Consider the following 13,062-nt stretch of genomic DNA (forward strand, 5'->3'; position numbering starts at 1 on the left):
CTTCACTTTTTTTTACTCCTCTCCGCTCGATGGGCGAATGCATTGCTCCTTTCGGATGTTCCCTATACGCTGTGGTTACGCCCTTTCTCCCCTCGTCTTCCTCTCCTCTCAGTACCGCTTTCGTATTCTCTCTGTCATGTGTATATCTGTGCATTGTCATTCCTCTTGCTGTGGCTCTCTCTCTCTGCCGCTCTCTGCCTTTCCTTATTTTTTTTTTTGTTTCGTCTGCGCAAACAGGTCCCTGCGCTTCGACCTCGTTGCGCATGCGAGGGCCGGCGTGCGCGAGACAGCGATGGACATGCGTGAGTTGTCGTGTGTGTGTTCGAGGCGAGCGTGCAGCGCGCGTAGCTTTTGTGAAGGCATGTGCAAAGAAAAAGAAATCACAGACCCCACTCTCCCTCTCTTCAGCGTCTGTCCTGCTCCCGTGTCTCGCCCACAGCCGGCTCCGCTCCCTCTGGCGTTTTTGCTCTCTTCCCTCTCTCTCAAGGACCCAAAAGCTTATCTCCATCTTTTTTTTTTCGTCTCATATCGCTCTCGTGTGCACAGCAGAAATCCTTTTGTGCTGCGCGTCGACCGAAAGGGACAGGACGGACGGCGGCCACAACGATCTCCGTGTACCAGCCGCCTCTGCATGTGGTTGGCATGTCAACACTGCTCCGGATGGGCATTTTTTGTGATTCCCCTCCCCTCTTTTGTTCGAAAAGCAAAGAGAAATAAATGTGTGTGTGTGTGGGTGGGTGTGCATGTGCTGCAGACTACGCTCCCTCTCTCTTCCTCTCGCAGCATCGCATGCTGGCGGAGACGAGCGTCGAGGCGATCGGCGAACCTCCTTGGGATGTACCCTGAGTCCTTCGTTTTTGTAGCGCTTGACCTCTCTTCTTCGCATCTTCTAGGCATCTACACCCCATCCGACCGCCCCTGTTCTCCTCCCCTCTCTTCCGTCCTCTCGGCACAAGCGCGCGCCGGCTAGCACCGCATCCACACATCTTTGTGCGTGCGATTAAGGACGAAAAGGGTCCGTCTGGGGGCCACCACTGACATAGAGCGGACGTATCACATTTCTGCACAAGTAGCGGCAGCGGGGCCTCCTCTTCCCTCCAGCGCTTTGTGTACGTCTGCGCAGGTGTGGCTCATCGCTCTGCGCCATAGGTGGCGCTTATACTTGTCCGGAGAGGCTTCAAGCGGCTCTCGCACCTTGTCGTCCTCGCTTCTACACACAAGCTCTCAAACACACGCCCGTAAATGCATGTGCGCAGAAAAAAATAGACTCATACATTCGTGGAGCCACATTCCTGATGCGACTCGTCGTTCCCTCTCCCTCTCTTCCTCCCTTTCCTCTGCCTTCAACAACGCGGACAAGGCAAGAGAGAGCGCCGAAGGTGGAGAGGGGAAAAAGACAGCGAGGCAAAAAAAGTTGATCGCATCAGCTTCTCCGTCTTCACCACTCAAACATGCCAGTCGTGCTGCACGAGGCTAGCACCTTTCGGCGATGCACTTTACTGTGTCTCCCGCTCATCTTCCGCAACTGGAATGAGCTGGTGCTGGTGCCGTACCGCCTAGCGATGTGGTGCGTGCACTTTAGTGCACTTATCTGTGTAGCACGAGGCAGTGATCGCATGATTCGCGTTTCCTCCCTGCCGTGCGACTACGCTGAGGCAGATTACCTTTTCCTGCGGCAGATCACAAGCCTGTGCCTCGCTGTCAGCTTCCTCTGCTTATTTTTCAACCTGTGGGGCGTCGTGACAGCCCGTACGCTTCGCTTTGGTGCCGACAATTGGCTCCAGGGCTCCTGCCATGGCGCGGCGGCGGTGCTGCTGATCCTTTCATGGCAGGCCACCGCGCATGTCGCATGTGTCTGGCATGTGTTCTATTTTTTTTCGATGATTCCCACCGGCATCGAGGCAATCGCGCTGGCACACTCTTATTGGAGGGGGGCGGACTTCTTTGGGTGACGAGGTAAAACTGGATGAGGCCGACCCGGGAGGGGGTGGGGGGCTGCAGCGAAGCGTGCTCCGCGAAACCTTACCCCTCCTCGCCTTGCCGCTGCTCCCTCTACCGTCGGCGAGCGAACGGGGGAGAAGGAGGTGCACTGCTGTTGCTCATCACTAGCGTGTGCTGTTTGCGCTCCTCGATGAGGGGAGGGGGCGGCGCGTCTGAGTGGAGGCCGCCTCTACTGCTCACTCATTGAGTGACGTTGGCGTCCGTCGTATTGTGCAGGTCCGTTTTGCCTCTCGCCCGGACGGGGGTGGCGCGGTAGACCGTCGAGTATACGCGGTCCGCGCCCACTTGTGAGCGGGCTCGCGTGCGCCGACGGAGCCGTCGGCCGTGGATGACCTCCGCATCCTTCGCGACTCGTCTTCACGCGACCTTCCGTGCGCCGCTCGTCCACCCATCGCTCTTTCTCTCTCTGCATTGCGCGTGCACTTTGGATCCTCCGGGTGAGGGTCAGCGTGCGGATTTCGCTGGCCGATCGACAGTGACGGTCGTGACGCCTAAGAGCGGCAGCAGCGGCATCATGTGGAAGCCCAAGAAGACCTGAAGCGGAGATGCCTCGCGGTTCTAGGGCTCGTGAAGGACCTCGCCCTTGTCTGCCTTCCTGCGGCGGGCTCTCTTCCGCCCTCACTCTGCCTCGGCGCGCGGCTTCCCACTTTGCCGCGAACGATTCAGATGGGATTCGATCGCTCGACGACGCGACGATGTCTCTCCTTTGACGCTGTTCCTCTCATATCCCCTCGTGATAGAGATGAGGCCCGTTTCTCAGTGTGTGTGTGTGCGTGTACGACAGTTATGACGGTGAAGAGTGATTTGCTTCACGCCCTCAGGCAGAGCAAGTGATTCTGTCGAAGAGGAACCGCAGAAGAAAGCGAGATGTTGCCGGTTGTGCGTGCTGCTCTTGTGCGCACTGCACGATGTCGCCCATTCGGCCGACGCCCTGTACAGGTCAGCATGCCGGCCCCCTCCCTCCCTCCCTCATCGACATCGCTCTCTTTCTGTCGTCTCATGGCTTTCTCTCTCCTCTTGTTATGCCACCATGCAGTGCTTCAAGGCCGTCGCTGCTTCAGCGGGCCACCACGTCACCAAACTGTCGATCACACCCATCCTCTACACCGGCGCTACGAGTGCCGGTGCTGTCCCAAAGACAGTCACCAGGCAGTCCTCGTTGATCGAGCCACGCAAGAAGAAGGGCATGCTGTGTAGCTGCGTCGAAGATGTCGATCTCGACATTTTTCGCGGCGTTTTCATAGAGCAATGGCTAAGCGGCAAGAGGCATGGGGGCTATCCGGAGGCGCTATTCTTTTGTACTACATGTGGCCCGCCAGCCGTGCAGGAGTCGATAAAGGGCTCCTCTGGTGGTGGCAGCGCCCTCACGAAGCTCCACACCCCGGAGAAAAAGAGCTCCTCCAGCAAGTCCACCTTTGGCAACACACTGAAGAAGCTGTTCGGCACCTCCAAGAGTGGCTCGAAAGGGGACCTGAGCACCATTTCGGCCAAGCAGCACTCCAGCGGCCACATACGCGAGTCCAGCATTCGCGTCATGTCTGCTGAGGAGGAGGAGCTTCCAACTACACCGCGAACGGAGAAGGAGCTGTACCTGTGCGTGACCTGCGGCTCATGCTACTGCCGCGATCACGCTTGCGACCACCACTATAGCCGTCAGCAGCGCAGCACCGTCGCGGGCTGCGATGACGCGGAGGCGTCACTCAGGGGCTACCCGTACCATTCCTTCTATATCGGCGTTCCGAGCTTTGTGAGCACGCACCCGTCCCACATACTACAGGAGACGTCATGGGGGCTACTCTTCCCAACCGTGACGGTGCGCGAGATCGAGGAGGGCGCGGTGGACCTGTCGAATCCGCTCCCCTTCTACCAGCACTTCGAGGAAATCTTCGACACCAGTGTCGCGTGCGGGATAAGTGCCACGCAACTAAACGGCAGCTCCACGTCCAACAGCCATAGCCTCACCCGTGGCCGAAATGCGCTCGGGCTTTCACCCAGCGCGGTGCACGTTCGCGTGCCCAGTGTATACAGCAGTAGTGGCCACCTCGACGGGTTACCGCGGCTACATTCCAAGACGAACAGTTACGCCGATCGAAGGGAAGACCGCCTCCACACGCGCCAATGTGCTCTGCTTACCCCCATCGGAGCCCACAGCATTCTTTCTCTGCCTGAGTTCCACTCTTCTCCGCCAGAGAACTGGTCGTATCTTATGTTCTGCGCCAAATGCGGCGACCGGCAGCCTTCACGACTGCACGGTAAGCAGTGCGACAACGAAATCTCGCGTCACGTCCACCTGCGACGGCTGGGGCAGCTCACAGCGCTGCTCGCGTATTTTCTGCTTCGCGGGGTGCGCCTTGAAGTGCCACCGCAGTTTTTAGAGTACTCCTCAAAGAAGCATGCGCAGCAGGTGGAGCGGCAACGCAACCAGCAGCGTGCACACAGGTTGTTCGAGATGCAGCGAGTCAGCCGCGCCTCTGAGCTCGTCGGTGGACTCGAAGGGGTGACCACGGCGGGTGCTGCTCACGCCAGCGGTACCGGCGGCGGCGTGGACCTGGCGGCGACGAACGTGACGGGCTGCTTTGGCCTGCTTTCACGGACCGAGACGGACCGGGTAATCACCCGCGCGGCAATCTGCGGCTTCTCCAACGAGAGCTACTTTTGCTACATGAACTCGGTGCTGCAGTGCCTGTTGCGGTGCCGCAACTTTGCAGGCCCACTACTGCGTCTCGACCTGCAGAAGAGTCCTGGCAAGCTCACCACATCCATGTCACGTCTGCTTCACCAAGTGTCGCACCAAACGTATCAGGACGTGCGCAATGGCGCCGTCTTTGCGTTCGTGCGCTCGCTGCGGGCACAGATTGGCAGCATCAACGTGCTCTTTGAAGAGGACGAGCAGCAGGACGCCCAAGAGTTCCTCATAACGCTGCTCAACGGTATTGGCGACGAGTTTGACAAGGGAAAGACGGAGGAGGAAAAGAAAGCGACCCGCCGCGTCAGCTTCGAGGGTACGCTGCTCTCCGAGGTGACTTGCTCTCAATGCAAGCACTGCGTCCCACGCCATGAAATGTTCATGTCCCTTTCTATCCCCATCGAGAAGAGCATCGCGGACGGTATTGCGTCGCTCTTCGCGCCCACCACGCTACGCGGCAAGGACCGCTACGCGTGCGAGAGCTGCTTCAAGAGGCTTTCGCAGAGAGAGCAACAGGGGCACAACGCCCTTGCCGCGGCCCAGGCGGAGGCCGAGAGGCTGGCGAAGTTAGCTGGGAGGAAGCTGAGCAAGGAGCAAATAGAGGGGCGTGTCTACGCGAACGCGCTCTACAGCGAAGCCGAGGTGTGCACCTCGCTTTCCCACCTCGGCGGCAGCCTTGCGGTGCACCTCCTGCGCTTCCACTATGACCCAGAGGTGCAGGATTTCATTAAGGTGCTCACCCCGGTGCGCATCTCCCTCACGCTTGACCTCACCCCCTACGTCAGCTGTGAGGTGGTGGAGGCCTACACGCGCATGGAGAAGATGCATCTCTTGCAGCGTCGCTTTCCCAACGCAGCTGGGAAGATGCTCGACAAGTACCTGCGCCACGCCAAGGACGACGTCAAGGTGGCCACGCAGAGGTTGCTGGATGACGGTCATGGGCTAGCCGAGGCGACGCACTCGCGGCAGAGCAGCAGCGCCGCCGTTAGCCGCTGCTGTACTGGGGTTGGGGCAGGCAACGCACTAGGCGACGACGGGTCCGATGACGTGGCGGGCGTCGGCAGCGTCTTTGGCGACGCCTATGGCGGCACCTCCTCTTCTGCTGTGACGCCGCTCAACAACCTTAACGGCGATGCCGAATACTTTGCGAAGGCGGGACCTATCTCTGGCACTAGTGCTGACGGGGCCGGTGGGAGGGCTGCCGCTCTCGAATCCGCCGCGCTGAACGCTGCTTCGATTTGCGCCATCACGCACGACGAATTTGATCCGTTTGGCGAGCGCACTCCTTCAAAGCCATCCTTGGTGCGCCGCTTGGTCGGGATCGTTGCACATCGCGGCTCGCTGCACGGCGGCCATTACATTGCTTATGTGCGACACCTCACGCGCCCGCATGTGTGGTTCCGCTGCGACGACGAGGATATCGACGTGGTAGAGGAGAAGTTCGTGCTCGATCACGAGTCCGAGGTGTACCTCGCCTTCTACGAGTAGGCAGGCGGGCTGTCAAGCCAACCTCGCCTTTGTCCAGTTGGCGTATGACTGTCACTCGTAGCGATAGGTTACTGAGGTGCACAGGGCGTCAAATAAGTGTGCATCTGCCTGTCGTACGAGAGGGCGTTTCCCTTGCTGTGCTGCTCAGCCCCCCTCCCTCTCTCCTCCCCTCCTCTCCCCTCTCTTTCTCTTTCTCTCCCCGACGCAGGCTCGCTTAGCATTCCCTTCTTCCCTCTCCCGCCTCTACTTCGGAGGGACGGCATTGGTGTATGTGTTCGATCGCACCGGAGGCGAGGGGGTGGTGGTGGTGGACGAAGAGCGGCTGGATTCACACGGCGTAAGATGAGCGGGTAGCGACGGCTCCTTCTCGTCGGTGCAGCTCAGGCTCACCTCCCCTTACCCCTTCCCTCTCTCCTCCCCTCCCCCCTCCTCCCCCCTCTCTCTCCAAACCTTTTCCGTATTCTGTCTAGTGCTGATGCGTCTGCCGCTTGCTGAACGTATGCTTAGTGTAGGGCGGCCTGCCTGCCTGTTGGCATGTTTGACCTCGTTGTGGATGCCATGGTGCTTTGTTCTCTTATTCCCTCTTTCACCTTCGCTTGCTCGTCTTAGGTGCCCCCCTGTAGCCGAGAAAGTAATCCAAGAAGAGCGGCTATCGGAGCGCCGTGGCAGAGCCCGCGAGAGCCTTGCTTCTCTCTCTGTGTGTGTGTGTGTGAGGGAGGGAGGGAGGAGGGTGGATTAGCAGTGGGTGTGCGCCACCCACGCAGATGCCAGCGATCGATTCTCTTCGTCGCCGCATTCACCTGCAGTTTCATCGTCACTCCCCACCCCTCCCCTCCCCTGCCAAGGCACTTCTCGGAGCCCCTTTTGTTGTCGCTTTGCAGACGGCGGCAGCTGAGAAGCCGCACGAAGGCTTCGCACGCATCTCACCTGCGCGTGATGTGGTGCTTCGTCGCTACACGGCGCTGCGGGTGCGCCTCATCAGAGCGCCTCGTTGCCTGAACTCATGTATATCCAATTCTGCATATGCAGACACAGCACCGCCATCTCTCGCTTTCCGCTGCCTCTCTTTCGTGCTTCGGCTGTCTCAATATCTTCCACTCCCCTTGACATCACTGCTGTGCTGATTGCTGTGCAGCAAATTCGTCCACCTGAAAGATAACTTGTTCCTTTCTCACCAAGTGAATATTCACGAGCTGCACTGTGTAACAGCGTTGGCTTCGCATACGGCTTGCTGCTTGAGAACTGTCTCATCGGCACGGAAGAAAGCCCGGGGACGAGGAGAAGCGCAACAGCAACCGCCATCGAAGAGACCGCATCGCCCGTGATGAGCGGCGCCTACACACGTCAAATGGAAAACCCCACGGGGGTGGTGCACCGCTTCATGCAGGACCATCAACGAGTGTGCGTGTGGCTTGTGCACGATACGCAGACACGATTGGAGGGCAACCTGCTCGGCTACGACGAGTTCATGAACGTCGTGCTGGGCGACACTACCGAGACGAATCTGCGAACTAGCAAGAGTTACCATCTGGGCAAGATTTTGCTGCGTAGCGACAATGTTGGTGTCATCCACCCGATCGGTGTTTAAGGCGAAGTCATTTCTCGGCAGCAGCAGCCTCGTTGCTCTGTGGAGGGGTTTCATCACGGATCGCTGCATGTGATGCATGAGGGTGCCCCGCTGGCAGCTGTAGAGAGGGGTGCGGTGCTGCGGCACTGTTGTCTTGGTTTTTGGTCTCTTCAGGCGTGTGTCTATGTGTGTGCGTGTGTGTATGAATGCCTACGGGCGTTTTGCGCGCCAGTGCCTTTCCGCGCAGGGGTACCAGCGGATCGGAGGGAGAGGGAGGACAGGGTGGTGTGGCTGGGTGAGGTGCGTGTGTCTGTGTGTGTGTGTGTGAGCGAATGTGAATCGATGGCCACCACTCTTTCCCTCCTCGCCCTTTCTCCCGACGCAGTCCTTCCCTGTGCGCCTTGCCACAGACGTGCCACTTAGCAGAGAGGGAAGTGACACACCGAAGGATGGGAACGAGCCGAAGGCGGCTTTGGCGGTGCCGTCGGGGGCGGTGGGGAACGGCGACCGTCGGGGGAGGGCGTCCGCATGCGCCTGCACCTCTTTTTTCCTCGCTGAGGCGCGGAGGATCGTACGCCGGTGAGTGGGCCGGCCGTTCCTCTCCGCATCGAAAGCGATGCCATGGGTGCGCTGGGTGGCCCTGCCGTCTCTCGACCCGCGCGCTGGCCATCCAGCGGCTGTTGTGCATCCCAGAAGGCCCATGCCCGCCTCTACTTTTCTTCCCGCGCAATCGCTCCTCCATCCCTTTCTCTCTTTTTGTCCCACTACGGGTGTGCTCGCCGGGCCTATGGCGCATTGCTGTCTTTTGCGCGTTGTACTGCTCATGGAGAGAGCGGGCGCAATACAGTTATCCACGCACGTGCCTCCTCCCCTTTGGCTCACTCGCGGGCGCATACGGTGGCCACAGTGCGCGTGTGCCAGAGATGGGCATCGGATCATCTATAGCGCGGCACGGAGGCCCCGCGATTTTCACGGGGACATCCAACGCGCCATCATCTTCGCTACTGCCCCTGTCGTCGGAGGAGCGCGTAGCGGCAGTAGCGACGACTCCTGCTGCCGCTGCCGCCTCTCCAGCTCCGCCGGCCACTGGGTACACCTCAAACCCTCGGCAGCGCCTCAAGGACGCCAACGCGGCGCCTACAGTGCCTTGGGCTGAAGCGACACCTCTGCCACCTGCTGCGCCACAGCCCTATCGGCGATTTCTTCCACGCCCCGGGGGCACCCCGATCTTGGCCACACCTCCGCCAACGGAAGCCGGCGCGACGGCGCCGCGGGTTGAGCTCGCGGCGGCCTCGAGGAGGGTGTACGAGGAAAGCCGCACTGCCAAGCCCCAGCACCCAGCCCAGGCGTCGCATCCCACGCGGTGGGAGGATGGACGCCACGACGCAGCTGGGGATGCTTTCATTGGTGGCGATCACCTTCACCGAGGGCCTCCTCAGTACGCCAGCATCGCCGCACACCCCAACGTGAAGGGGAATGCGGATGTGAGGTTTGCTGTAAGGGCGCCGAAGGAGGGTCGGCAGCGCCACACGCCTCTGCGCAGCGAGGGCGGCCTCTATGAAGAAGAGAGGGAGGGACAGGGAGCGGCGTCCGCGAAGTCGTCTCCATCGCCGAACGCACCTGAGGCGGAGGAGCTGGCGGCGACCTCGTGCGCATCAGTCGAGGCGATGGCTCTCACAGAGGCGCCGGCTGCGCCTGCTGCTGCTGGCCCCTGTCAGCTGAACAGCACTTTCACCGCCTACCGCCCTGTGGCTCGTTCGGCCTCTCCTGGAGTGGCACTTGGGCAGTACGACGGGCTTCCACTCGTGTCGGTGCAGCAGGTGCTCGAGTCGAAGCACAAGGTGTACCGCGTCTGCCTCACTGGTGGCCCGTGCGCGGGCAAGTCGACGATGCTTTCGGCCATCCAGTCGAAGATTCCGCAGCGCACTGGCTTCCGTGTCATGTGCGTGCCGGAGGCTGCAACACTGCTCGTCACCGGCGGGATGCAGTGGGACAACAACCTCACCGTGCCGCAGCAGCTCGGGCTTCTTCGCACCCAGCTTGCCTTGGAGGACCAGTTTTACGCGCTCGCCGTTGCGTCTAATGTGCCGACCATTATCGTGTCGGACCGTGGCACAATGGATGGTCGCGCGTTCTGCACAGATGCGCAGTTTCAGGAGATCCTGCACGCTCTAGGCAGCACCATCGATGCGCTGCGCGACCGCTACGACGCCGTCATTCACATGGTCACCGCCGCAGATGGAGCGGAGGGGTTCTACAACCTGGACAACCCAGCGCGCTATGAGGACCTCGACGGCGCGCGCGCCTCCGATCTTCGCCTGCGGGAGATGTATGTCGGTCACCCAATGTATCGCCTGCTCGACAACTCGACGACCTTCGACGACAAGATTGAGCGCGGGCTGCAGGTGATTTGTCAGGTGGTGCACAAGGCGCATAGCGCACCAGCGTCGCCCACACACTACCTTGTGCGGCGCTGCCCATCTGAGCTTCCGGTTGCGTGCGCCACCTACACAACGTACACGACGGTCCTGAGCAACAGCAAGGTGAGCGACATTCGACTGCTCGTGAGGCGGGAGATGGCGGACGGGTCGACGATACACTTCTTCAAGAGCGTTCGCGAGTCGCCGTCGTCGGTCTCGGCAGCTCTCTCCTCGCGTGCGCTACCCCGCGCGATTTCGCACACCGGCGGTGGTGCCTCGTTTCCCAGCAGCGCGAACGCCCGGACAGCTAACACAGCAGCGCCGATGCAGGAGCGCATTGAGAGCGCCCAACGCATCAGCAGCCGTGAGTTCGCGAGCTTGTGCAAGCACCGCGACCGCACCCGCGCTGAGGTGGTGGTGAGGGCGACGCATTTCCTCTTCGAGGGCGCGAACTACGAGCTGACGACGCTGGTAGCCCCAAGCTGGGCAGCAGGGCGGCAGACGCTGACAGTGGAGAGTGGCAATGTGTCGGCGGCGCAGCCACAGCAGGGGCATCGAGGCGGGCCGTGCCACGCTGGCCTGCCGCTGACGGCGCTGCGTCTTCCACCGTTTTTAGAGGTGGACCGCGAGGTGCCGGTGGAGAGCCTGACGACCGCCTTTCTCATCTCCCACAAAGAGACGGGCCCCCTCTACACATCGCTCGCATTCGCGCCTGTCTTCTCCCGTGCAGTGGTGACCCCCCTTGGGGCGCACGCCGACACAGAGAACATCCTGCAGAGCACACTGAGTACGCCTCGCGCCACGCCTGGGCTGCGTGCGGAGACGGGCGCGCTTCCCACCTTCCCCACTGCTGCGGAGGCGGGTGCGGAAGCGAGAGCGCCGGCAAACGTTTCTGTCCCGGGAGAGGGCGGCGGGCCAGAGGAGGGTGCGGAAAACTCGGCGCCCAATGCTGCGCCACTGCCGCTGCCGACGCCTGTGCGCCGTGGCCTTGCCCCACTCAATGCCAATACACTCCTCACCTCGGTGACCGTGAGGAAGTCTGCTGCGGCCAAGGCAGAAGGCGCGCGTCACCTGGAGTCAGATCCTCCGCCAGACCTTGACGAGTCCGCATGCATGGACAAAGGACACAAGACCGCTAGCCCGTCGCGACTCACCCTCGCCGGTGTGGAGGGGGAGGAGGACGTTGCGGAACCGGACACGGCGGTGCCAGCAGGAGAGCGTCTGCAACCGGAGAGTGCGATGATGCGAGATCCCGAGCGTATCTTGCCGCCCATCAGGTCGAAAAAGTCGGCGTGTGTGGCCGCCTTGGGCAACTGAGCGCGACGAGCCGGCCATGATACGGCGCCCCAGGGATTGAGCCCCGTAAGCGATGCCGACTCTCCTTCTCGCTCCATCGCGGGAGCAGACCAGAACGCCACCAGCCAAGCTCTCGCACTCATACAGGGGGGCCGGTCGTGAAATCGCGAAGACGCGGATGGGCCGAAACAGAAAATGGAGGGCGCCAAAGCGAACAGCGCTCTCCGGCGTCGTCGTCGTCTCTCTCTCTCCTCCATCACTGTCCCCATCGCTGCGACGTCTCGCCGGCATTTTCTCTGTGTCTGTCCTTCGCCTTTTATTTCGTCTAAATGCTTTTCTCTTCACCTTTAGATGCACGCCCCGATGCACATATGCACGCCGTCACCGACTCACGCGTTCATCAGCGCGCCCGTGCGCGTACTGGTAGCGCTGCATGTATATGCCTCCCACCAACCTCCCCGATGGTTGCAGCAGCCGCGACCATTTTCGGTGTGTGGCGCCTCTTCCCTCCCCCTTCCCTTTTCCTTTTTTCTTTCGTTTCAGCGGAGCCTTTTTTTTTTCACCCTTTTCACACGCCCTGTCCATCTGCACCACACACCACTTCCGCTGGGTGTTTCCGCCAGCTCCCCTCTGCGCTCGTCGCCCCCCTCTCTCTCTCTCGTAGACTTTGCTTGGGCCCGATGACTCGGTCTCCGTGCCACCACCTCTTTTTGTGCCTTCGCTCCTCCTCTTCCCCACTGTGCCCGTCTTACGCAACCGCTCTCCTTTGGGCAGCACCCTGGGCAGCTATGGGAAAAAGCCCTGGGGAGGGGTGCGGGGATGGAAGGGAGAAGCGCGAGAGCGCTGTCGGTTGTGAACCGCGATACGGTGGAGTGCGCGTAGGTTGACGAGGTGTCCACGGAGTTGGGCCCTCCCCTCCTTCCTCTCGACGCAAAAGACCGCACTTTCCGCACCTTCCCTCTCTCTCTCTGTCCTTCACTCCGTTGTCGTGTTGCCTTAATTCATGCGACGCCCCCCCTCCCCCTCTCTTTCCTCTCTAGATACTGCACACTTACGCAAAAGGCATGCGAGGGAAACAGCAACGAGAAAAAAACGTTCTTCTGTGCGCCGCAGCTGCCATGCCCTGCTGCCGGGCCACCTCAGCATGTACTGCACTTGCGTCTCGATCAAGTCAAGGGAACAGCGGCAGCGGGTGCCGGCAGACGGGCAGAGGCCACGGGTGGCATGGACTGTTAAGGCCTGCTCGCGTGCTTGGCGCCGTTTCCCGTCCTCTCTTTGCCTCTCCTCATCGACCACAAAGTCGGCCTCTGCGCCGCTTTGGCTTGCGCCCCCCCTACCGCTTCTCCCTATCTCCCTCTCTTTCTGTCTCGCGCCTGTCCTGCCCTCACCCATCTTCGTATAGAAGCAGCTTCTTTTTTTCTTCTGCGCATCTCTTCTCGTCCTCTGCGCCATCGTTTGATCGCTTCCGCATCCGCCTTTGCTTTTTTTTTTGTCAAAGGCACCAACGCCGTCTTCGTCTCCTCTCCTTTGACAATACGTGCGCCGCTCTCTCGCCAACGGCGGCACAGACGACACGTGCTGCACTCACAGCAGAAAAAGAGACG

General features: G+C 60.7%; 4 protein-coding genes across 4 annotated transcripts; all 4 read left to right on the plus strand.

Annotated features, from left to right (window-relative positions):
- Positions 1 to 1,451: 1,451 nt before the first annotated feature.
- LSCM1_03743 (uncharacterized protein) lies at positions 1,452 to 1,952 on the plus strand (the record flags this gene model as incomplete). Its single annotated transcript, XM_067321276.1, has 1 exon — positions 1,452 to 1,952. The coding sequence occupies one exon, from the start codon at positions 1,452 to 1,454 to the stop codon at positions 1,950 to 1,952; it is 501 nt and encodes a 166-aa protein (XP_067176644.1).
- Positions 1,953 to 3,187: 1,235 nt separating this feature from the next.
- Positions 3,188 to 6,175, plus strand: LSCM1_03744 (uncharacterized protein; the record flags this gene model as incomplete). The annotated part of the gene is made up of 1 exon (XM_067321277.1): positions 3,188 to 6,175. One exon carries the CDS (start codon positions 3,188 to 3,190, stop codon positions 6,173 to 6,175), a length of 2,988 nt encoding a protein of 995 aa, XP_067176645.1.
- Positions 6,176 to 7,499: 1,324 nt separating this feature from the next.
- On the plus strand, positions 7,500 to 7,763 carry LSCM1_03745 (uncharacterized protein; the record flags this gene model as incomplete). Its single annotated transcript, XM_067321278.1, has 1 exon — positions 7,500 to 7,763. One exon carries the CDS (start codon positions 7,500 to 7,502, stop codon positions 7,761 to 7,763), a length of 264 nt encoding a protein of 87 aa, XP_067176646.1.
- Positions 7,764 to 8,665: 902 nt separating this feature from the next.
- Positions 8,666 to 11,479, plus strand: LSCM1_03746 (uncharacterized protein; the record flags this gene model as incomplete). The annotated part of the gene is made up of 1 exon (XM_067321279.1): positions 8,666 to 11,479. The coding sequence occupies one exon, from the start codon at positions 8,666 to 8,668 to the stop codon at positions 11,477 to 11,479; it is 2,814 nt and encodes a 937-aa protein (XP_067176647.1).
- Positions 11,480 to 13,062: the final 1,583 nt, after the last annotated feature.

This window comes from Leishmania martiniquensis, chromosome 30 (genome assembly GCF_017916325.1).
Source record: "Leishmania martiniquensis isolate LSCM1 chromosome 30, whole genome shotgun sequence".
NCBI lineage: Eukaryota > Euglenozoa > Kinetoplastea > Trypanosomatida > Trypanosomatidae > Leishmania > Leishmania martiniquensis.